At 55.6% G+C, this 23,299-nt stretch overlaps 1 protein-coding gene across 15 annotated transcripts in view; it reads right to left on the bottom strand.

Moving 5' to 3' along the window:
- The window catches only part of MTA1 (metastasis associated 1), a 52,278-nt gene that overhangs the window by 21,723 nt on the left and 7,256 nt on the right, over positions 1 to 23,299 (bottom strand). For 4 of the 15 annotated variants that reach the window (XR_010151052.1, XR_010151053.1, XM_016926858.3 and 1 more), the window contains exons 2-4: positions 11,584 to 11,651; positions 4,186 to 4,279; positions 376 to 426 (exon numbers count right to left, since the gene is read on the bottom strand). Coding sequence is in view for 8 of the 15 variants with exons in the window: in XM_016926858.3 (XP_016782347.1) it covers positions 376 to 426; positions 4,186 to 4,279; positions 11,584 to 11,651 (213 nt within the window). In the remaining 7 variants the exon portion in view is untranslated. Of the gene's footprint in view, positions 1 to 375; positions 427 to 4,185; positions 4,280 to 11,583; positions 11,652 to 12,261; positions 12,379 to 23,299 lie in introns of those variants that run through there. The other 11 variants (XR_010151051.1, XR_010151049.1, XR_010151050.1 and 8 more) reach the window with 6 other exon arrangements.

Genomic DNA, 23,299 nt, shown 5'->3' with positions numbered 1-23,299 from the left:
AGGGCATGAAGATGGAAGGAGGAGGGAGAACAAGGTCCGGGCCAGCCCCAGAAGCAGCAGCAAGAGCAAGAGGAGCGGGGGAGTCGGCGGCTGCCAAGAGCCCAGGCCAGGAGGGCGAGGGGCAGCCGCCCTCTGTCCGTCCCCATCTCGTGGCCAGACAGCCCCATACAGCCCACCACAGACCTCCCACACCAGCAGGTCACCCTCAGGCCGGGGCCGCACCAAGCCTGGGCCGTGGGCCGGACACAAGGGAGGGCCCCTCCTCAGCCGGGCCGGCCGGGCGCAGGGCACAGGCATGCAGGCGGCCCGCCCAAACTCTGTCCCTCAGCGGCGCTGCCGCCCCCAGCCCAGGAACACAGACAGGAGGGCTCTTACCTTCCTCGCCGTTGTCCGCCCCCGGTCCGGCCTTATAGCAGACTGACAGGGCTATATAACAGACAGACAGCACCCGGCAGCACCGTCAGCACAGGGTTGCGGCCTGCTCCCTGCCCAGGGCCCGGACCGAGGGCTGTGCCGCCAGGGGGCAGGGCAGAACGGGGGCCGCAGGCCTCCCGGTGGGGCATGAAGACCACCCGGTTGAAGATCATCTGGGCCTCGACGTCCCCCCACTCTGGCTGCCCATCCACCCAGTGCCAAGCCTCTTTGGGAAGAGCCCAGACAAGCCTGGCTGTGGAGGGCCCCTGTCCAGAGGCCACCCCTGCCCCCACTCCACTGGGGCTTCCCAGAACAGGCTGTCCAGATGAGACCGGGGCCGGGCACGGGCCAGCAGCATGGGGATTCCTGCCCTGTGCTAGGAACCCAAGTAGGGTCTTATAACACCCAAAATGGGGGCGTGCAGTGGTGCTCCCCACCGCCCCTCGCACGCTCAGCACCGGCCGCCAGTGGGCCACTCATCCCGCTCAGCGCCCTGCCGGCTCTCTGAGCCCGAGGTCCCCAGACGGGACCACAGCCAGCCGGGCTGCTCGCTCTCTGCGGCCCCCTTGTGGTGCCTGCAGGAAGTCCTGGCTCCTCTGGGCCCTCCCAGGCGCCAACAGCTAAGACTGAGGCTGGGAGCAGCCATGCTGGGCCTGTTCTGGGCGGGCCCTATCTGGGCCTCAAAAGCCTGGGGTGTCTGCCGGCTGAGCCTCACCTCCTCCCGGTCCATAGAACAGGGCAGGGCCGACCAGGACAGCCCCAGTCCTCGCATCCCAGGCCAACACATCTCACTCGCTCCCACTTCTGGGGACCCACGAGCAAACTGCACCCTGAACTCAGACATCACCAGGGCCCAGAGGCCCACACACCAGCCCCAGACCAGAGGCTGGCTTTTGTTCACACCCGCCCTATGCCAGGCCCCATCCGAGCACTGACCCAGCCTGGACAGAAGCCCACAGCGGCTCCGAAACTCCCATCTCACCAGTGTCCCGGTCAGCAGAACAGGGCTCTGTGGTGCAGCCTGTCGGAGATGTGGGCAAGGTGGGCCTACAGCTCCTCAGAAGACCCTCAACAGGCAGAAACACCCAGGCAGGAGGTGGGGCTGGCTAGTGTACCCTGCACCCCTCACACTCTGAACCCTCCCTCAGACCCTGGATACACCCCTAAGCATGAGGCCCAGGCTGTGCCCTCACTCCCACTCTTGGCTGTGGTCTCCAGGGCCCCCACGCCCTCCTCTGAGGAGGGACGTTCCCCTCTCCCTGTCATTCTGTCCTGAGAAAGGCTTCATGCTCACAGCCCTGCCGGGGGGAGGGCTTCTCTGCCGCAGGGGCCACAGTGCAGCCTGGCGGGTGTCTACCCTCCACCCTGAGGCCTGCACTGTGGGCTGGACGCCCCAGCAGGGGCTGGGTGGAGGCAGTGACGTGGGAGAGCCAGAGGCCTCCCAGAGTGTCCTCACACCTGTCCCTGGGATCAGCTGGGGGCCTCACCCTGGCTGCCATGAGCTCACAGAGAAGCAGGAGAAACACACAGATTGACACAACCCCGGGGGGTGTGGGCCCTGCAGAATCACCACAAGGCCCAGCCGCCAGGCAAGAGTGGGGCCGCGCTCTGAGTCCCTGGACCAGCGGCAGACCCATCACCCATGATGCCTGCTCTCAGTTCATAGGAACGCCCTGCAGAGGGGCCGCCACGCAGCTTTCCAGGGAGCACCGTCCAAAGGGGCTGTGCTGTGTACCTGGGGGGCCAGTGCTCGAGCTGGGACACTGCTCTCCGCCCAGTCCTATCAGCCCCAACGAGGCCCTTCTGGAAAACCTGCCCTCTGATACCTCTAATCACGTTATGTCTGGAGTCCCCTTCTGGGGCTCTTCCAGCAAAAGGCCATCCTCTGGGGCGTCTGAGAGCAGAACCTCAGCCAAGGGGGCCACAGTACCCTCAAAAACCACTAAACCACTGATACAGGCTCTCTGGAGCAGGGACACTGTGCCCCCAGGTGCCAGAGGACAGAGACAGGATCCACCCTGGGCCAACCATAAACATGCCCAACTCAACGGTGGCGCCTGACTCCCCAGGCCACACAGACTGGCAGGGCCACACTGCGGCCGCTCAGCCTGGGCACTGCTTCTCCAGCGGGCCAGCCCTGCAGAGTCGACATAGGCCAGCCTCCGACACTAAGAACCGCCAGCCGTGCTGCTGACTGGCACCCAGCACCTGCAGGGCCAAGGGCCGCACCAAACGCCCCTCCAGAATGTGTAGCCTGTGGACCTTCAACATCCCCAGCTCTCCTCCTTGGTGCCTGGAGCCCAAGGAGCAGTGGAGTACACAGGCTTTGGGGTCAGAGGTCAAGGATCACCATGCCCCACCTTGAACGCTCCCCTCCTCTGAGCAGAGAGCTAGGAAGTCCAGTTCCTCACAAAGCCAGAGAAAGCCCATGGTCAACTGGCAGCTCCCTTTGGGCCAGCCACAGGCCCCACAGCCCAGTGTCCAGAGAGGACCCAGGCTCGGGGGCCCGGCCCAGCTGCACTGACCCAGGGCAGCTCACGTCCGCATCCACTGGTTGCTGAGGAAAGGTCCCAGCTGTCCGGTGGGCAAGGCAGTGGGGTTAAGGGACACCTTCCTTCCACAAGCGCCTGCCCTGGCCGACTCCCAGCAAAGGCTCAGGAACAAGGCATCGGTGGCAGGATTGTCTGCCCTGTCCCTAAGCCCCTCCCAGGGCAGGGGGAGGTTGCCTCGGCTGACTTCCTGCCCCTCACCCACAGCGCTGGGACGGGGCAGAAGATGCCAGGGTCCTCCCACCCGACCCACCGCAAACCCACAGTCCCTGGACCTCACCCCATTAGGGGTCGTGGGAGGCTACAGGTGGGACCTTGGCCCACCCCAGCGACACGGGTACCCGGGCAGTCACATGCCTCACCTACTGGGAAATGTCACCCTACAGACCACAGCCTCAGCCTGGGCTCAGATCCCACCCCAGATGATGTGTCAGAGTGGAAGCCAAAAATGCCCCTCATGCCTGCCCCCACCGACACATGAAGGGCCTCAGTGGGGTACCACACTGTGTCTGGTGCAGGTGGGGCCCAGCTCGGCAGGCCCTGTGTCAGTAGCATGTGGAGGGCGTGGGGGTGCCTCTGGCTCCTGGCTCTGAAGTCAACATCCCCCGGCACAGGAGACTCCACCACCTGCGAGCACCTGTTCCCGGGGGAGAAGCTGGGCCCCCAAGGCTGAGGGCATTCCCATGCAGCCAGTGGCTTCCTCCCACACGCTGTGCTGGCCACAGCAGCCCCTCCCAGCCAGATTACTAAACTTGGGTTTGAATCGTAAAGAATAAGGAGAGGACTGCTTTCCTGAAAACACTACTCAGAATCCCAACAGAAGCCTCTCCGCAAAATTAAAAAGAGAGAGACATTGGCAAGTGCAGGCAGCAGGGTCCCACCAGCCTGGAAAGTCTCCAGAAGTCATCATAGAAGGGAAAAAGAAGCCTCGATCAATGATGCCCACACCCAGCCACACCATGACAAGCTCGCAGAGGATGCCAGTGAGAGACAGACCACTCCAGGGGGCGTGCAAGGACTTCATTCACCCAGCCCCCGAGGAAACGGAGCCAGGACACCCCCGCCCACTGTGGAAGGGAGAAAAAGAGACGCCAGAGTGAGTTGGGCAGAGGGTGGCCCCACGAGGCCAGGACGCCGATGGGCCCTAGGGAAGAAGGACCCCGCCAGCCCTCCCCAGCCGACCCTCCCGCCAGGCGGGCACCCCAGGGAAGGCCGGACTCACTTGCGTGCTTGTCGGCCAGGGCGATGAGGGTGCTGGAGATGTCCCGCCTCCGGTAGAAGCACACCACTTTGGCCTCCACGTTCCCATTGGCCGTCTGTAACAGCAAGGCAGGGGCGTCTGAGAAACGCGACCAAACCCGGGCTGCACAGCTCCCAGGAGGGGCTCCAAGGCCGGCCCCTGCCGTCCAGGGACTGCAGGTGTAACCACACTACCCCTCGGGACTCCAGGAGGGCACTTCACAAATGGAGCAAATCCTGCAGCTCTGGACGCCCGTGGCGTCTATCCCGGGGGAGAAGGCGGGCGTGTGCACCCAACCTCAACCTGTGTCTCCATCCTCCCTCCCTTCCAGACCCCAGTGTACCACCTGAGAACAGCAGGGTCCCAAGGAGGAAAAGGCCCCCGCCACACTGGGTAGGACCTCAGTCAGCTCCTGGGAGGCCACGCCCAGCTATCCCAGCCCCTCTGGGGTGACCTGCACAGCAGCCACGGCCCTAGCGGACGCAGCCTGGACCCCCTGCATGGGACCAGCCCTCCCACCTGGCCTGGCTGACAAACGTCTCCAAGTCAAGACGGCTGTAAAACGCCACCAGAGAAGCATGTATGTTTTCTGAACGAGTTTTTATAACATCTTTGCTACTGCAAGAATTGTGCTGTAATTCTAATCACAGTGCAAGTGCCTAATGGAATACCATTTATAACTCTTTTTTTTTTTTTTTTAAGATGGGGTCTCACTCTGTCGCCCAGGCTGGAGTGCAGTGTTGTGATCTTGGCTCACTGCAACCTCTGCCTCCTGGGTTCAAGTGATTCTCCTGCCTCAGCCTCCCAAGTAGCTGAGATTACAAGCGTGAGCCACCACGACCAGCTAATTTTTGTATTTTCAGTAGAGATAGGGTTTTGCCATGTTGGCCAGGCTGGTCTGGAACCCCTGACCTCAAGCAATCTGCCTGCCTCAGCCCCACAAAGTGCTGGGATTACAGGTGTAAACAGTACCCAGCCTCACCTAACTTTAATTTTTTGAGATAGGGTCTCACTCTGTTGCCCAGACTGGAGTGCAGCAGTGTGATGTCAGGTCACTGCAGCCTCCATCTCCCAGGACCACAGTCCAATTACACCATGCCTGGCTTTTTTTTTTTTTTTTTGAGACGGAGTCTTGCTCTGTCGCCCAGGCTGGAGTGCAGTGGTGCGATCTCGGCTCACTGCAAGCTCCGCCTCCTGGGTTCACGCCATTCTCCTGCCTCAGCCTCCCGAGTAGCTGGGACTACAGGTGCCCACCACCAAGCCTGGCTAATTTTTTTGTATTTTTAGTAGAGACGGGGTTTCACCTTATTAGCCAGGATGGCCTCGATCTCCTGACCTCGTGATCCGCCCGTCTTGGTCTCTCAAAGAGCTGGGGTTACAGGCGTGAGCCACTGCACCCGGCCTTTTTAGATGGAGTCTCACTCTGTCGCCCAGGCTGGAGGGCAGTGGTGCGATCTTAGCTCACTGCAACCTCCACGTCCCGGGTTCAAGTGATTCTCCTGCCTCAGCCTCCTGAGTAACTGGAACTATAGGCACCCACCACCACACCGGCTAATTTTTGTATTTTTAGTAGAGACGGGGTTTTACCATGTTGGCCAGGATGGTCTCCATCTCCTGACCTCGTGATCCACCCGCCTCGGCCTCCCAAAGTGCTGGGATTACAGGCATGAGCCACCGCGCCCAGCCAACCTGGCTAATTTTTAAATTTTTTGTAGAGACGGGGTTTCACCACATTGCTCAGGCTAATCTTGAACTCCTGGACTCAAGCAATCTGCCCGCCTTGGCCTCCCAGAGTGCTAGGATAACAGGAGCAAGCCAAGGCACCTGGCCACTTTTCTTAAAGATAATTTGGTTTAATGTTATAAATGGGTTGGGGGCAGTGGCTCACTCCCAGGAGTTCAAGACCAGCCTGGGCAACATGGTGAAACCTCATCTCTATAAAATGTGTTTTAAAAATTAACCAGATGCAGTGGTGTGCGCCTGTAGTCCCAGCTACTTGGGAGGCTGAGGTGAGAGGATCACTTGGGCCTGGGAGGTCAAGGCTGCAATGAGTTGAGATCGTGCCACTGCACTCTGGTCTGAGCAAAGGAGCAAGACCTTGTTTCAAAAAAGCAACAACAAAAAAGAAAGAATAAAGAGAAAAGTGCTCAGTTGCTCTGCACAGCCTGCCGGGAGCCAGGCGTTCTGGAGGGTGGAATTCCTCTGTTTGGGACGTGCATCTCCTCTCCCCTTCACATCTGTATCTGCTCACTACGGTGGTGTGAACCCAGGGACCACCATGCTCTGCTTCAAGTCATGATCCAATGTGGCCTGACCCTCCTGCAAGTCGAGCTGTCCCTACCCTGGCCGCTGGGTTCTCGCTCTGTTGGCTCTTGTGTCCCTGACAGGCTCCACCGCAGTGGGGTTACATCCACATCTGATCACAGTGACACACACAGACCATCCAATGTCACAGCGAGCCATGAACCCTGCAAGAACACATGACCGCAGCCACCCCACCCGGGCAGCTGGGACCGTGGGGCCAGGCTCTTCCGCATTCAGGTTCCCACCAGCTCGGCGCCTCAGGCCAGGCCTCCCATTGCCACACATGCACCCCACCCTCCAGGATCACTGTGTGCATTCCGTGACGCTCGAGGTCTGTTCTGCTGTGTTCCTGCACACAGCGGACTCGGTCTCGCTCGGGGTCTGTTGTGTTGTGTTCCTGCACACAGCGGACTCAGTCACGCTTGGGGTCTGTTGTGTTGTGTTGTGTTCCTGCACACAGCGGACTCGGTCACGCTCGGGGTCTGTTCTGTTGTGTTCCTGCACACAGCGGACTCAGTCACACTCGGGGACTGTTCTGTTGTGTTGTGTTCCTGCACACAGCGGACTCAGTCACACTCGGGGTCTGTTGTGTTCTGCTGTGTTCCTGCACACAGTGGACTCGGTCACACTCGGGGTCTGTTGTGTTCTGCTGTGTTCCTGCACACAGTGGACTCGGTCACACTCGGGGTCTGTTGTGTTGTGCTGTGTTCCTGCACACAGCGGACTCAGTCACACTCGGGGACTGTTCTGTTGTGTTGTGTTCCTGCACACAGCGGACTCAGTCACACTCGGGGTCTGTTGTGTTCTGCTGTGTTCCTGCACACAGCGGACTCAGTCACACTCGGGGTCTGTTGTGTTCTGCTGTGTTCCTGCACACAGTGGACTCGGTCACGCTCGGGGTCTGTTGTGTTGTGTTCCTGCACACAGCGGACTCAGTCACACTCGGGGTCTGTTCTGTTGTGTTGTGTTCCTGCACACAGCGGACTCAGTCACGCTCGGGGTCTGTTCTGAGACGCTCCTGCACACACAGGTAAAGGCGGTGAGGCCACACTAGGCCATTCTTTCTTCTCTTCCTTCGAACACCTTTGCTTCCTGAGGTTAACAATCGTCTTTTTTTCTCCACTTGCCTAGTTTTTCATGGAATCATCACAGATTCTTCCCTAAAGTGCTCGGCAGCAGAGCTCCCAAAGAGAAAGGGCTCATATCAGGGCGCCTGCGAGGCCCCTCCCAGAGCTGGGGTCCACCCTGCTTGCTGCCTGCACCAGGGGCCGCATCTTCCTGGGCGGGAGGAACCTGCGCCTCCCTCGTGTTGGAAAGGCGCAGAGGAGTGCACTCCAAGGCCTCAGTCAGGAAACCTCACTCATCTGCCTTCCGGGAGATGGAGCTTGGCTGGGCGTGGAGCCTCCACACCTGAACGCGGCTGCCGAAAGGCAAAGTGGGTTTTGACTCCGGTGCTTCGTGTGTGACTCGCTTTTTCTCTAAATGCATTTCTTCTCCCGTGTTCTAAAATTTTAAATACACCTTGAAGGGGCCCCTCTTTATTGCTTTGCTCGCTCCTTCTCTGCTATTAACTGGACGTTGGACCAATGGACTGATGTCTGATTTTTTTCTATCCTAGTTTCTTTGTGTTTTTGCCCCATCTTCTGCGCGGTATCCTCAACTTTATCACCTGATCCTTTCATTTCATTTGTTACTTCTCCTAACCCAAGTGTCAAGAGCTTTCCTCTCATCTGACCACATGCCAGGATGGACCCATCCATTTCTCTGAGAACATTCATGGGCTTTGTTTTGCTTTAGTTTCCTTCTGTTCCCTGCACTGGCCCTTCCTCTGAGTTCCTTTTTTACTTTTTTATTTTTTTGAGACAGAGTCTGGCTCTGTCGCCCAGGCTGGAGTGTAGTGGCGCCATCTCGGCTCACTGCAAGCTCCGCCTCCCGGGTTCACGCCATTCTCCTGCCTCAGCCTCCCGAGTAGCTGGGATCACAGGCGCCCGCCACCACGCCCGGCTAATTTTTTGTACTTTTAGTAGAGACGGAGTTTCACTGTATTAGCCAGGATGGTCTTGATCTCCTGATCTTGTGATCCACCTGCCTGGGCCTCTCAAAGTGCTGGGATTACAGGCGTGAGCCCCTGCGTCCGGCCTCTGAGTTCAACTTTTACATGTGCTGGCTGACCTTCATGTTAAAAGCCCCTCCGCCGCCCCATACGTCTTGCGACTTTTCATCCCTGGGAGCCTCCCAGATGCTGGACAGCTCGCTGCATGGGCTGCACCCATGGGCGCTGGGGTAGCGGGCATTCTGCTGGGTCCCCGATGCCAGCAGCTGGGTCTGTGGGCTTTAGAAGTCTGGCCGCTAGGGTCCTGGGAGCCAAGGAGGCAAGAGGGGCAGGGAGGCCCACCAGGGGACAGGCCATGAGCCAGGTGATCCCCACTTCCAGCCCCCGCACGAACTGTGCTGGCCTGGGTCTGGTGCCCCAAATCTGGGTCCTCTGAGTCCACTGCTCCAACTCAGGGAAGGGCTCTGTGGGTCCACCTGACCCCCCAGACAGGCCTTCCGCACTGCCAGCCACACATCAGCATGGTTCCTGTTCTCCCCATCCTGACCCAGGCCAGGGCCAGGGCCTCTCAGGTTGCCCAGTCTGCCTGGCTGCCTTCCAAGCTGTGCCCATACCTCCCAGTGGCACCGCCTCTCCCACCTTCCTTGCCCTGTGGGTGCAGAGCCCCAGCACCACTTTCTTGTTATTTGAGGGGGCGTTCAGTCCAGGGAACAGAGGGGAGGTCTGTACTCAACCAGCTGCGCCCACCTGGAAGCCCCGCCTGGAGCTCCTTGGCGTGGAGGGCACTGGCCGCGCTCTGTCGCAGGCCTGGGGGTTCTTTTCCACATGGTGAGCGTCTGGCTCGGCTGCCCTGCCTGAACTGTCCAAGAGAGTAGTCGTGCCCCTCACAGGCTGGTGTCCCGCCCAGAGACAGGCAAGTGCCCAGGCCATGTGGCCCTGGCCCTGAGGAGGAGGGAGTCCTCGGACGAAGAGGACTCCTCTGAGCGTGTGCAATGCTACATGTGTAACTGAACATCGCCCAAGGGCCGGAAGCCAGCCCCCTGCCTGCACACGCCTGCAATCTACTGTCTGCACATGGAAGCCGGAAGCAGCACGAGGGAACCTTCCTGACAGTGGCACCTCCCAGCAGTGGCACTCGGCCAGGCGCCCACGGAGGCACTGCAGCCTCCCGCCACGGGCTGCCTGCCAGCTGGCTGTGTGGGGCCAGCAGTGCCGTCTGCCGGCCGCCCCTCCACTACACAGACCAGGAGGGACACAGGACCTCCCCCAGCTATGGTTCAGCGTCAGCTGAGGAACCTCCCTCTGCACGTTTCCCTACAGTCCGCATGCTGGGATGCGTAAAGTGCTGCCCCGCACTCAGGAGGCTCAGCCACAGGAGCAGCGCCCTGTTCTGGCAGTACCCAGAGTCCAAGTGGCCTTGCTCTGCAGGCGGGCAGGCCCTGCCCAGCAGGGGCAGTGAGGCGGACTCAGAAGACACCCAGGTCATTGCCCGTGCCTCCAACAAACAGGCCTGGCCCTCAGACCTCCCAGGAAGCTGCAGGGGAGCAGACGTCGCACCCCACGCTCCTCGGCCCCAGGTGGTGGCAGATACCGCAGGGAATGGCCCTCGACAAGCGCAGCCAGGGAAGCCCGGAGCCCAGCATGGCTACGTCAGAGGTGGCGCGCTAACCTTCCCCCCGCTGCCCCCTCTGATCCCAAGAACCCCACATCACCGCTGCCACCAAGCCTGAGGTCCAGGAAGGCAGCTTCTCCCAGGTGAGCCTGCAGCATCCAGATGGAACACCAAGGGCCCGAGTGCCCCAGGACTGCCGAGTGGGCAGGGCTCCTAGGAGAAGGCAGCCATCGGGCCACTGGCTCCAGGGGATCAAGGGCTCAGGAGCCCTGCAGGCAGGCACAGAGGTCTGTGAAGCACCCAGCACCCCACCCCACTCTCTGCTGGAACCATGTGTCCACTGGTGGGGACAACCTGCCCTCCCTCAACACCCTTAGAAAGTCTCCAACCAGGAGGAGGAGAAGGGACGCTGGGGGACCCACCCACCACCCCTGAGGACAGCGAGAAGGCTCCCAGGGTGTGTGGGCGCCCTGCACCTCCATGGCCATCTGCGGCTCTGTCTCCCGAGCTGATGGGACGGAGGCTGTGCTGAGGCAGTGGAGGCCAGGAGTGGCTGGGGCTGAGGGGCCCATGTGTCACCACCCCCCAGGAAGGATCTGGTGCTGTCAGGCTCAATGCATGGGCACAACCACGTCCCCCGACCAAATAGCAAGCAACTGCCAAGGACTCATGGCAGACACAAACCAGGTGGGAGCAAGGGCTGCCTGAGTGACCAGGGAGGGCGCTTCCAGCCACGCAGACACCTCAGGGGTAGGGGGCAGAGCTCACAGCCCTGCAGGGCTGCCTGAGTGACCAGGGAGGGTGCTTCCAGCCACGCAGACACCTCAGGGGTAGGGGGCAGAGCTCACAGCCCTGCAGGGCTGCCTGAGTGACCAGGGAGGGAGCTTCCAGCCATGCAGACACCTCAGGGGTGGGGGGCAGAGCTCACAGCCCTGCAGGGCTGCCTGAGTGACCAGGGAGGGAGCTTCCAGCCACGCAGACACCTCAGGGGTGGGGGGCAGAGCTCACAGCCCTGCAGGGCTGGCTGCCAGGGTTCGGGCAGGGCAGGGGCACCGAGTACAGCTTCCTGCAGCCCTTGGTTGGTTTCAGAATCACGCCATTCCGCTTGGGCTCCCCAGGGGACACTGGCATCTTCAGGGGACCCAGCGCCCACAGACCAAGTGTGGAGTGGGCAGGCAGCTCAGGGCAGCTGCGCTGGGTCCTGCATGAGGCCACCAGGCCCCTCACTCAGTATCTCCAAGGAGGAGCCACGGTGCAGGTGACAGTGGACGGAGTCACTGAAGGGCCTGCGCAGTGGCCAGTCCAAGATCAGCCCCGAAAGGGGGCCACCCACACTGGCCACCCACAGGGCAGGAGCTGGCGTAGCCCCCACCCACTACCCCCCTGCAGCAACACCAGGGCCCCCCAGTACCTTGTTGAGCTCCTCGATCCTCCGGATCAGGTATGGGTTGCTGGAGGAGTTCTCAAAGTAGACGTAGTCTGCAAACAGCAACAGAGAGAGTGCCACCTGTGGCACCAAAGGCCAGACCCAGTCCCACCTCCCGCGGCCCAGGGACTCGGGGCTCAGGCGGGGCAGTGTCATCCCCTCACCTCTGCTCCCTCAGGCGAGGAACAAACAGAGGAAGCGAAGCCCCCACACCATCAGGGAGGGGTGGCTGCAACCAAAATGGACTGACAGGCTGGGTCAGGGCCAGGGAGATGCATCTGGAGGGGCCGTTCCCAGCAGGAGCAGACAGCCCCCATCCCGGATCCTCCCAGACGCCAGCTGCCCCCAAGGGCTCAGGCCCTTCTTGGGGAAGCTGTGGGGGCCAGGCGGCAGCTTCCCAGGCAAAGCCCAGCTCCAGCACTGCCCAGACCCTGCCGGGAGCCCCAGGACACCTTCCCACTGGCAGCAGCCAGCCTGGATGCTACACCCCCATAGCCACGTGGCCACCACCAGCCACCAGCCCTGCCCACAGCGGCCCCCATCTTTCCCTCCAAAACCAACAGCAGTGACTACACAGAGAACACAGTTGGGGCTTCCTGGGCCCAGGCAGGCTCAAAAACAGGGCAGAGTTGCTCCAGGAATGACAGGGACACCAGAGCTCACCAGAGCTCAGGGACAGCAACAGGCAGCAGGCACTGGGAGTGCCCCGAGATCGGCCATCAGGTGAGTACAGCGCTTCCCTCAGCGATGAAACCATCTGGCCCTCCAGCCTTCTCACCAGCTCCACAGACAGAGAGCCACAGAAACTTCCGGAGCCCAGAGGCTTACCCTGGAAGGCCCAGGGAAGTCCAGGCTGGTGGTGCTGACACCCCAATGCTCCAGGCCTCCTGGGGCCGCCGCAGGGGCTCAGCTTGGGAGGCAGTGAGGCCATGTCCTCATGAACCAGCACCACGAGCACCCTCGCCAGCCCACCCTGCATCAGCTCCGCAGGGATGACTGAGCAGGAGGCCTGTCTCAGCTGGAATCAGCCCAGAGGCCCGCACAGGCCTGGGATTCAGCAAAATACAGCAAGACCAGCACCAAAGAAGCCCAGCCCATCTGTCCACACGGAGGCCAAACCCGTGCTGCGAGGACCCTGTGGAGGGGCCTGGAGAGCATCTCCCTCCTGCTGCTGGCACACACCTGCAGGCTCATGCCCGTGAGGACATGCCAGTGAGGACGCACCTGCAGGCTCGTGCCCGTGAGGACACACCCATGAGGACGCACCTGCAGGCTCATGCCCGTGAGGACACACCCCTGAGGATGCACCTGCAGTCACACGCCCATGAGGACACTCCCATGAGGACACACCCCTGAGGATGCACCTGCAGGCACACACCCATGAGGACACTCCCATGAGGACGCACCTGCAGGCACACGCCCATGAGGACACACCCGTGAGGACACACCTGCAGGCACACGCCCGTGAGGACACATCTGTGGGTGCACACCTGGGAGGACGCACCTGTTTGGCCACCCATGTGCAAAGTCACACCTGTGCATGCAGCTCCTGAGCCCCCCGTGCTGCCTGAGCAAACCAGCTGATCAGATGAGGCTACGCCCACATAGAGCTCCACAGGACAACGGGCTAGGAGCATGGAGAGCCCAGAGGGTGCCCAGGGGACAGCCACGGTGCCCGGGGGACACGCACAGCAGTGAGCGTTCCCTGCAGAAAAGCCTGCAGAAGTGACAGGGGGCCTGTGGGTCTGTGTCACGGCTACAGGAGTGTTCTGAATGCAGGATGTGTCCATGCTTGTGCAACGCTGTGAAAACGCTAGAATTCACTGAATCACACACTCAAAATTGGTGGGTTTCATCACATGTAGATATCTCAAACTTTTTTTTAAAAAAGGTCTCAAATCAACGGTCTAACTTTTCACTCCAAGAGACCAAATAAATTAAATTCAAAACAATGCATCAAACTTGCCAAAAACTGGGGGAAAAAATGTCCCTTAAGTGAGGAAAGACAAACAAGCTGGGGTCCGTCCACTTGATGGAAGACTCCTCGGCAGGGGCCAGGAGTGAAGCCCCCTGGCAGCTCGGGGTCTGCAGCACCGGAAGGCCCTCTCGGGGGAGGTGGCGGGCACGACGGCTGCGTGCAGCGGGGCCACCTACAAGCTGCTGGCACAGGAAAACCAAGATGTGGAAGACGTGAGACTTTGGGAATTTGGGAACTATTCTGTATCATGACTGTGGTACGACAACATGACTATGGACTTCCAAAATTCACGGAACTGTACACGTAAAAGGAATTGTACTGAATGTAAATTATGCCTTAATAAACGGACAAATAAAGCAAGAAGGCAGGAAATGATAGAGTAAAAATAACGTGAAACAAAAATAGTAGAGGGGAAAATATCAGAGGAACCAAAAGCTGAGTGTTTGCTTGTTTGAGATGAAGTTTCGCTCTTGTTGCCCAGGCTGGATGGAGTGCAATGGAGCGATCTCAGCTCACTGCAACCTCCGCCTCCCGGGTTCAAGTGATTCTTCTGCCTCAACCTCCCGAGAAGCTGGGATTACAGGAGCCTACCACCACGCCCAGTTAATTTTTGTATTTTTAGTAGAGACGGGGTTTCACCATGTTGGCCAGGCTGGTCTCAAACTCCTGACCTCAGGTGATCCACCTGCCTCAGTCTCCCAAAGTGCTGGGATTACAGGCGTGAGCCACCATGCCCAGCCTACAAGCTGGTTATTAACAAGATCAATAAACTGAAATCTATAGCCAGACTGACAAAGAAACAAAGAGAGAAGCCACAAGTAACCAACATCAGGAACGACAGATGGGACATCACTACGGATCCTACTGACACGAGAAGGGGTGTAAGGAATATTATGGAGGACTTTATGCCACAGAACTTGACAGCTTAAATGAAATGAACCAATTGCTTGAAAGATATAAACACCAAAGCTCATTCAAGAAGAAACAGGTAACCCTATCCATACTACGGAAATACAACAACAAGAACTCTCTGCCCAGATGGCTTCATTGGTGAAGTCTATCAAACATTTAAGGAAAAATTAACACCAATTCTACACAACTCTTCCAGAAAACAGAAAAGGAGGGAACACTCCCCAGCTGACAGTGAGAATGCCATTGCCCTGATACCAAAACCAAAGACACACAAGAAATCAGGAGGATCGCTTCAGTCCAGGAGTTTGAGACCAGCTTAGGCAACATCACAGGACCCCATCTCTAAAAAAAAATTATTTTTAATTATGCAGGTGTGGTAGCATGTGCCTGTAGTCCCAGCTGCTTGGGGGCTAAGGCAGAAGGACCGCTTAAGCCCAGGAGTTTGGGGCTGCAGTGAGCCATGATGGTACCACTGCACTCAAGCCTGGGTGACAGAGTGAGACGCCATCTCTAAATATAACTTAAATTTTTAAAAACATTCAAAAACCAGTGTAGCTCATCATATTCACAGAATAAGTAAGAAAAGCCCTATGACCATCTCCGTAGATGCAAGAATATAATCTGAAAAAATCCAACACATACGCTATTAAACTCTGAGCAAACAAGGAACTAAAGGGTACTTCCTCAGCCTGGTAAGACATTTACAAAAAACCTACAGCTAGCATCATCCTCAGTGATGAGAAAAGGGCTGCTTCTGCTGAGACCAGGGATGTGGCAAGGGTATAGCTACTCTCACCACTACTGCTGACCATCGAGGAAGTCCCAGCCAGTACAATGGGAAGAAAAATCAATGAGAGGCACACAGACTGGATATGAAGAAATAAAACTTTCTATACGCAGATGACGTGACTTTCTATACAGAAATCCCCAGAGTCTACAAAAAAGCTATTGAAACTGCTGAGTAAGAGTTTTGCAAGGTCACAGGTCAATATATAAAAATAAGTCCTCTTTTGGGCCAAGCATGGTGGCTCACGCCTGTAATCCCCGCACTTTGGGAGGCTGAGGCGGGCGGATCACCTGAGGTTGGGAGTTCAAGACCAGCCTGACCAATATGGAGCTACCCCATCTCCACTAAAAATACAAAAAAAAATAGCTGGGTGTGGTGGTGTATGCCCGTAATCCCAGCTACTCAGGAGGCTGAGGCAGGAGAATCGCTTGAACCCGGGAGGCGGAGGTTGCGGTGAGCTGAGATCACGCCATTCACTGCACTCCAGCCTGGGCGACAAGGGTGAAACCCTGTCTCAAAAAAAAAAAAAAAAAAAGTCCTCTTTCTATGTACTACTAACAAATGGAAATCAAAATTGTAAAAGTACTATTCACAAGAGCACCAAGAAAAATTAAATACTTACAATATAAATTTTACAAAAGATCTATAGATGTTTAAAGATCAAAAGATCTGTGCAAAGATCTACATGCTGAAAAGTACAAAACACTGGTGAGACAAATCAGCAAAGATCTAAATAAATGGTAACAGGTAAGGTGTCAAGCGTTAAAATACATGTTGGTGAGCTTCGTATAAAGGTCCAGAGAGTAAATACTCCAGGCTGTGCAGGCCAAGAGGCCACACCAAGGACATTACATAGGGACTAACGTAACAATCTCTACACATTTCATACTGATGAAATCAAAATCACTGGGCCAGGCGCAGTGGCTCACACCTGTAATGCCAGTACTTCAGGAGGCGGGCAGATCACTTCAGGAGATCGAGACCATCCTGGCCAACATGGTGAAAGCCTGTCTCTACTGAAATACAAAAAATTAGCCAGGTGTGGTGGCGGGCGCCTGTAGTCCCAGCTACGTGGGAGGCTGAGGCAGGAGAATCGCTTGAACCTGGGAGGCGGAGCTTGCAGTGAGCCGAGATTGTGCCACTGCACTCCAGCCTGGTGACAGAGCAAGACCCCATCTAAAAAAATTTTTTTAAAAAGCTGAGTGCAGCTTTCTATAATACAGATGCACTCATGAGAGGACTTGTTTTGGGAGATGACATTTTGCTTCACTGGGTTCAAATTTAATGTTCTTTATCACCAAAATCAACAACAAAGGTGCATCCGTTAGTGCTGGCTTATAGTGAGTTCGTGTGTTTCCTCTGTAACTGTCTTTCCACACAGGTACTGCCAAGCACACTGTCAGCCGCAGGTGCGTAGCTCTAAGTGAGCAGCCTCGCTACTCCCTTTCCTGGAAAGGGCCAGCTCAGCAGGCTGGGATTGCCCGCATTCTTCCTTCCAGTGAGGTCTGACCCTTGACCTGCTCCTAGGAGGTCACCTCGGAGCTCTTGGAGCATCCTGCCTGCCAACAGCGTCTGCTCACCCAGGGCCTCAGGCCACCTCAGAGAGGCTACCCTGACAGTGACGTACCGCGGAGCCTTGTGGCATCAGCCTGACCTCTGGAGGGGCTGAGACGGAGGGACCGAGGGCAGCCACACCGGTGCTCAGCCAGGCCCACCTGACCAACCTCTAAAAACACCTGGGCCACCAAGGCTCACGGGAGCGTCCCTGGTTGGAAATACGCCAGGCCTGTCACCACAGACCACTGCTACACCCACACACCGCCCACGTCTCTGCTGGGAGAGACGCCGGAAGCCCACCCCTGGTCTCTCCTGAGCCCGGCCCCTGTGCCGCTTCCCTTTGCTGATTTGAGTCTGCGTCCTTTTGCTGTAATGAACTGTACCCCTGGCAGAAATGCTCTGCTGTATTCCATGAGTCCTAGTGAACTACTGAACCCGAGGGTAGTCTTGGGACCCCTATACTACAGCACGGGGTTACGCTACAGTCCAATCGCTTTCGACTGAAGCTCAGGTGGGAGCTCCCTAACACACAGCTGAGTGGATTTTGAAATGTCGACGTTTCCCTTGCACTTGCATGGAAGTCGCAGACACTCTGCTGTAACCACAGTGTGAGCCCAGAAAAGCAGCTCACTGCAAATCTGTGTGGCAATGCAGACTTTGCCTCTCATTTTACCTCCTGACAATAAGAAAACTGTACAAAGTAGTTTGTGATTTAAACATGAGCTGTTGCCAAAGTGACTTCATCACAGTATAAATTTTGCAAATAAATGTGGTTGTGCCTTGTAACTTTAAGATGAATTCATAAAGAACGTAGAGAACATCATGCAGCAAAAACTAGTTTCCCAAGTCATCTGGTGTACTGATGATGGCAGTCAACAGTGGTTCTTCTCATTCTGAAATTTTCCAATTTTGGCGCTTTTTCAAAAAGCAGGCCAGACACGGTGGCTCACGCCTGTAATCCCAGCACTTTGGGAGGCCGAGGCAGGTGGATCATGAGGTCAGGAGTTCGAGACCAGCCTGGCCAACATGGTGAAACCTCATCTCCACTAAAAATACAAAAATTAGCCGGGCATGGTGGCATGTGCCTGTAATCCCAGCTTCTTGGGAGGCTGAGGCAGGATAATTGCTTGAACCCAGGAGGCAGAGGTTGCGGTGAGCCGAGATCATGCCACTGCACTCCAGCCTGGGTGACAGAGCAAGACTCCGTCACAAAAATAAATAAATAAATAAAAAATAGAAATAAAAAAGCAATAGAACTTCACCACTGCCAACTCATCAAGCTGCTGCACAGGACAGCAAGTCAAGATGTTCAGCTTTAGGCCAGGCACAGGGGCTCACACCTGAGCCCAGGAGATTGAGGCTGCAGTGGGCCAGGACTGTGCCACTGCTCTCTAGCCTGGGCAATAGAGCAAGACTCCATCTCTTTAAAAAAGGTTTTTTTTTAATTCACAGAACTGATGACATCAAGTCCACAAGGTCAAATGAAGTTCACTGTTGACACTACTGTTTCAATAAGGCATGACAGACTCAAATACTTTCCACAGGCCGGGTGTAGTGCCTCAAGCCTGTAATCCCAGCACTTTGGGAGGCTGAGGTGGGCGGATCACTTGAGGTCAGGAGTTTGAGACCAGCCTGCCCAACATGGCGAAACCCCATCTCTACTAAAGATACAAAAAATAGCCAGGTGTGGTGGTGCATGCCTTTAGTCCCAGCTACTTGGGAGGCTGAAGCAGGAGAATCACTCGGGCCCGGGAGGCAGAGGTTGCAGTGAGCCGAGACTGCGCCACTGCACTGCTGCCTGGGCAACAGGGCGAGACTCCACCTCAAAAAGTAAAAATAAAAATAAACAAATACTTTCCAAAAAATATTTACCTGCCAACAAGTAATTGAATAACTATAGGCTTTTGGCACTTTGTATGTTTAACAACCCTTGTAAATTTGTCCAACCAAGCCCTTTTCTGTGCCACACATTTCTCGTGTCAGTGGGATCTGTAGTGATGTCCCATCTGTCGTTCCTGATGTTGGTTACTTGTGGCTTCTATTTCTTTGTCAGTCTGGCTATAGATTTCAGTTTATTGGTCTTGTTAATAACCAGGTTGTAGGCTGGGCACAGTGGCTCATGCCTGTAAATCCCAGCAGTTTGGGAGGCCAAGGTGGGTGGATCACCTGAGGTCAGGAGTTTGAGACCAGCCTGGCCAATGTGGTGAAACCCGGTCTCTACTAAAAATACAAAAATTAACTGTGCGTGGTCGTGGGCGCCTGTAATCCCAGCTACTCGGGAGGCTGAGGCAGGAGAAGTGAGGACAGTCTTGTGGGACTCAGCCCTTCAGCTGCAGAACCTAATATTCTCTCCAGGTAAGCAGTGTCAAAATTGGGTTAAATCACTGGATAACCGACTGGCTGCTGGTGGGGAGAAACCCCACACACGTTCCAGAGACCAGAGGTGAAGTGTTCTGTGTTGAACGTGTGAGACTGGGAAAAAGTTAGGTTTTTCCTGTCCCTATCACAAATATTCAACCCCACCACGGTAGCTCAAAGCAGCCACATAATAACTGGAATCCCTCCCATTAGTGCAGCCGTGTTCCCATAACACTTTATTTCTGAGCACTGAAATGTGAATTTCATATAATCTTCATGTGTCATGAAGTTTTCTGCCTTTGATTTTTTTCTCAACAATTAAAAAATGTAAAACCCATTCTTAGCTCGTGAGTCATCAGAAACAGGCAGCGGGCCAGTTTGCCAATCCCTGTACGAGAGGACCCAAGATTGGTTTAGATGCCAATTATTTCCCAAACATCTACACGGGCATCATGCTTAGCTTGATGATGCTTTGCAGGTATTGTGTTTCTTACAAATTGAAGGTTTGTGGCAACCTGCATCAAGTCAAGTCCATCGGTGCCATTTTTCCAACAGCAGGTGCTCACTACGTGTTGCTGTCACGTTTCGGTAATTCTCTCAACATTTCCAACTTTTTAACCATGATTCTATCTGTGATGGCGATCTGTGGTCATTGCTCCTCGATGCTACTATTGTAATTGTTTTGGGCATCATGAGCCATACCCCACGTAAGAACTTAATTGATAAATGTGTGTGTTCCGACTGCCCCAGGAACTGGCCATTCCTCCATTTCTCTCCCTCTCCTGGGGCTCTCTATTCCCTGAGACACAACAATACTGAAATTGGGCCAACTAGCAACCCTGCCATGGCCTCTAAGTAGTCCAGTGAAGGGAAGAGTTGAGGGTCACACATCTCTCACTTTAAAACAAAAGCTGGAAATAAATGACTAAGCTTAGTTAGGAAGGCCTGTCGAAAGCCAAGATACCCTAACGGAAAGCCTGGTCTTCAGCGCCAAGCAGGTAGCCCAGTTGTGAATGCAGAGGAAAAGTTCCTGAAAGAAACTAAAAGTGGGTCGGGCGCAGTGGCTCACACCTGTATTCCCAGCACTTTGGGAGGCCAAAGCAGGTGGATCACTTGAGGTCAGGAGTTTGAGACCAGCCTGGCCAACATGGTGAAACCCCATCTCTACTAAAAATACAAAAATTAGCCAGGCATGGTGGTGTGTGCCTGTAATCCCAGCTACTCGGGAGGCTGAGGTGGGAGAATCACTTGAACCCGAGAGCTGGAGGTGGCAGTGAGCCGAGATCGCGCCACTGCACTCCAGCCTGAACGACAGAGCGAGACTTGGTCACAAAAAAAAAAAAAAAAAGGCCGGGCACAGTGGCTCACGTCTGTAATCCCAGCACTTTGGGAGGCTGAGGCAGGTGGATCACAAGGTCAGGAGATTGAGGCCATCCTGGCTAACATGGTGAAACCCCGTCTCTACTAAAAAAATACAAAAAATTAGCCGGGCATAGTGGCGGGCACCTGTAGTCCCAGCTACTCGGGAGGCTGAGGCAAGAGAATGGCGTGAACCTGGGAGGCGGAGCTTGCAGTGAGCCGAGATCGTGCCACTGCACTCCAGCCTGGGTGACAGAGGGAGACTCTGTCTCAAAAAAAAAAAAAAAAAAAAAAAATTAGCCAGGTGTGGTGGCGCGTGCCTGTAGTCCCAGCCACTTGGGAGGCTGAGGCAGGAGAATCACTTGAACCCGGGAGGCGGAGGTTGCAGCGAGCCGAGATCGTGCCACCTCACTCCAGCCTGGGCGACAGAGCAAGACTTCATCTCCAAAAAACAAAAAGTGCTACTCCAGTGAACACAAGCCTGGTAAGACAGCTGAACGGCCTTAGTACTGATAGAGAGAAAGCTGAAGTGGCCGGGATGGGAAATCAAAGCAGACACATTCCCCGAAGCCAGAGCCCCAGCCTGAGCGAGGCCCTAACTCCCTTCAGTTCTACGAAGGCTGAGGGAGGTGAGGAGGCTGCAGAAGAAAAATCTGAAGCTAGCAGAAGTTGGCTCATGAAGTTCAAGGAAAGAAGCCATTTCTACCACATAAAAGTGCAAGGTGAGGCTGGGCACAATGGCTCATGCCTGTAATCCCAGCATTTTGGGAGTCAAGGCAGGAGGATCACTTGAGGCCAGGGGTTTGAGACTAGTGTGGGCAACATAGTGAGACTCCATCTCTACAAAAATAAATAAAACTAGCCAGGCATGGTGGCGTATGCCTGTAGTCCTAGCTACTCGGGAGGCTGAAGTGGGGAGGATCACTTGAGCCCAAGAGACTGAGGCTACATACAGTGAGCCAAGATCATACCACTGCACTCCAGCCTGGGCAACAGAGCAAGATGCTGTCTCAAAAAAAGAAAAAAAGAAACACTTCTTTTTGGTTTCTGTAGAAATTAACAAGCCAATTCTAAACTCTGTAAGGGAAAGCCAAGTAACCAGAACAGGCTAAACAATTTTGAAAATGAGGAACAAAGTTCAAGGATTCCTACTACTTGATTTCAAGAATTACTATAAGGCTGGGCATGGTGGCTCACTCCTGTTACCTCAGCACTATGGGAGTCCGAAGTGGGAGGATCGCTTGAGCCCAGGAGTTCGAGACCAGCCTAGACAACATAATGAAAAACTTAGCTGGGTGTGGTGGTGCACACCTGTGGTCCCGGCTGTTCAGGAGGCTGAGGTGGAAGGATCACTTGAGCCTGGGAGGTGGAGGCTGCAGTGAGTCATGGCTGTACCACTGCACTCCAACCTGGGTGACAGACTGAGACCTTATTTCAAAAAAAAAGAAAGACGCCAGACTCAAAAGCCCACATGCTGTGCAATTCCACTTCTACCACATTCTGGACAAGGCAAAACAGCAGGAACAGAAAATAGGTCAGTGTTGCTGGGAGCTGGGGGAGAAGAGGGGGCTGACTACAGAAGGTCACAAGAGCAGCATGTCAGGTGTGGAAGAGCTGCAGCGACCACACAGCTGTGCATGAGTGGAAAACCACAGGCCCCTACACATAAGTGGGTTTGCCATGTGAAACGTGTATCTCAATAAACCTAACTTTTTTTTTTTTTTTTTTTTTGAGAGAGTCTCACTCTGTTGCCCAGGCTGGGGTACAGTGGTGCGATCTCCACTCACTGCAACCTCTGCCTCCTGCACGCAAGTGATTCTCATGCCTCGGCCTCCCAAGTAGCTAGGATTACAGGCACGCACCACCACGCCTGGCTTTTTTTGTATTTTTAGTAGAGATGGGGTTTTGCTGTGTGGTCAGGTTGGTCTCAAACTCCTGAGCTCAAGTGATCTGCCCACCTCAGCCTCCCAAAGTGTTGGGATTACAGGTGTGAGCCACCATGCCCGGCCTAAACCTTACTTTAAGTTAAAAAAATATACACGTACCCAGAGTCAATTCTCATTGTTCGCAGTAATTACGTTCCATAAAGTCACCACTAATACTGAACACCGTACCTCTGTTCCTACAGGAAATACAGGGTCAGGTTCCTACGAGCCTCTGGTCACAACATTTTCAGCAACCAATCAATACACAACAGCCTTATTTTACGTTTCTGTCAAAGAACTTTATAATTATTATTGTTCTCCGACACTGAACTCACGTGGGGCAGAGCCTGTCCAACACACGTTCTCTCCATGGGACCCATCCCAGCCTGCCTGTGTCCAGGGACACTCAACAGCACTGCGGCACCTCCCCCAGGGGCATCTAAAAAGCAAAATCACCAAGAGCCCCCAAATGCAAGAAGCATGGCCCTCAATAGATGGAGAAAGGACAATTTGCTTCCAACATGGGAGCAGTGGCAGAGGGCAGGGTGCCTCGCTCACCCCAGCAGACACCCAAGCACCACGCAACTTGGGCTTTTAGCAGCCTGTGCGTGCCCGCAAATGACTGGGAAAGTGACATAAGTGTGAATTTTGGGGTTACACGTAAGTTTTAACAAATAGGGGATGGGGCCACAGAAGAATTGGGGGAGAACAGACACAACCCCCAAGATCATTGAGCAACAAGAGCTGCGCGGCAGGGCGGTGCCCGTGGTCCCTGCCTGTCCGGGACCCTCCAGGGCACAGCCCACTCTCCTGAGCTCACCCACA

Source organism: Pan troglodytes, chromosome 15 (genome assembly GCF_028858775.2).
Source record: "Pan troglodytes isolate AG18354 chromosome 15, NHGRI_mPanTro3-v2.0_pri, whole genome shotgun sequence".
Classification (NCBI taxonomy): Eukaryota; Metazoa; Chordata; class Mammalia; order Primates; family Hominidae; genus Pan; species Pan troglodytes.
This window is presented reverse-complemented; position numbering and strand designations above follow the sequence as displayed.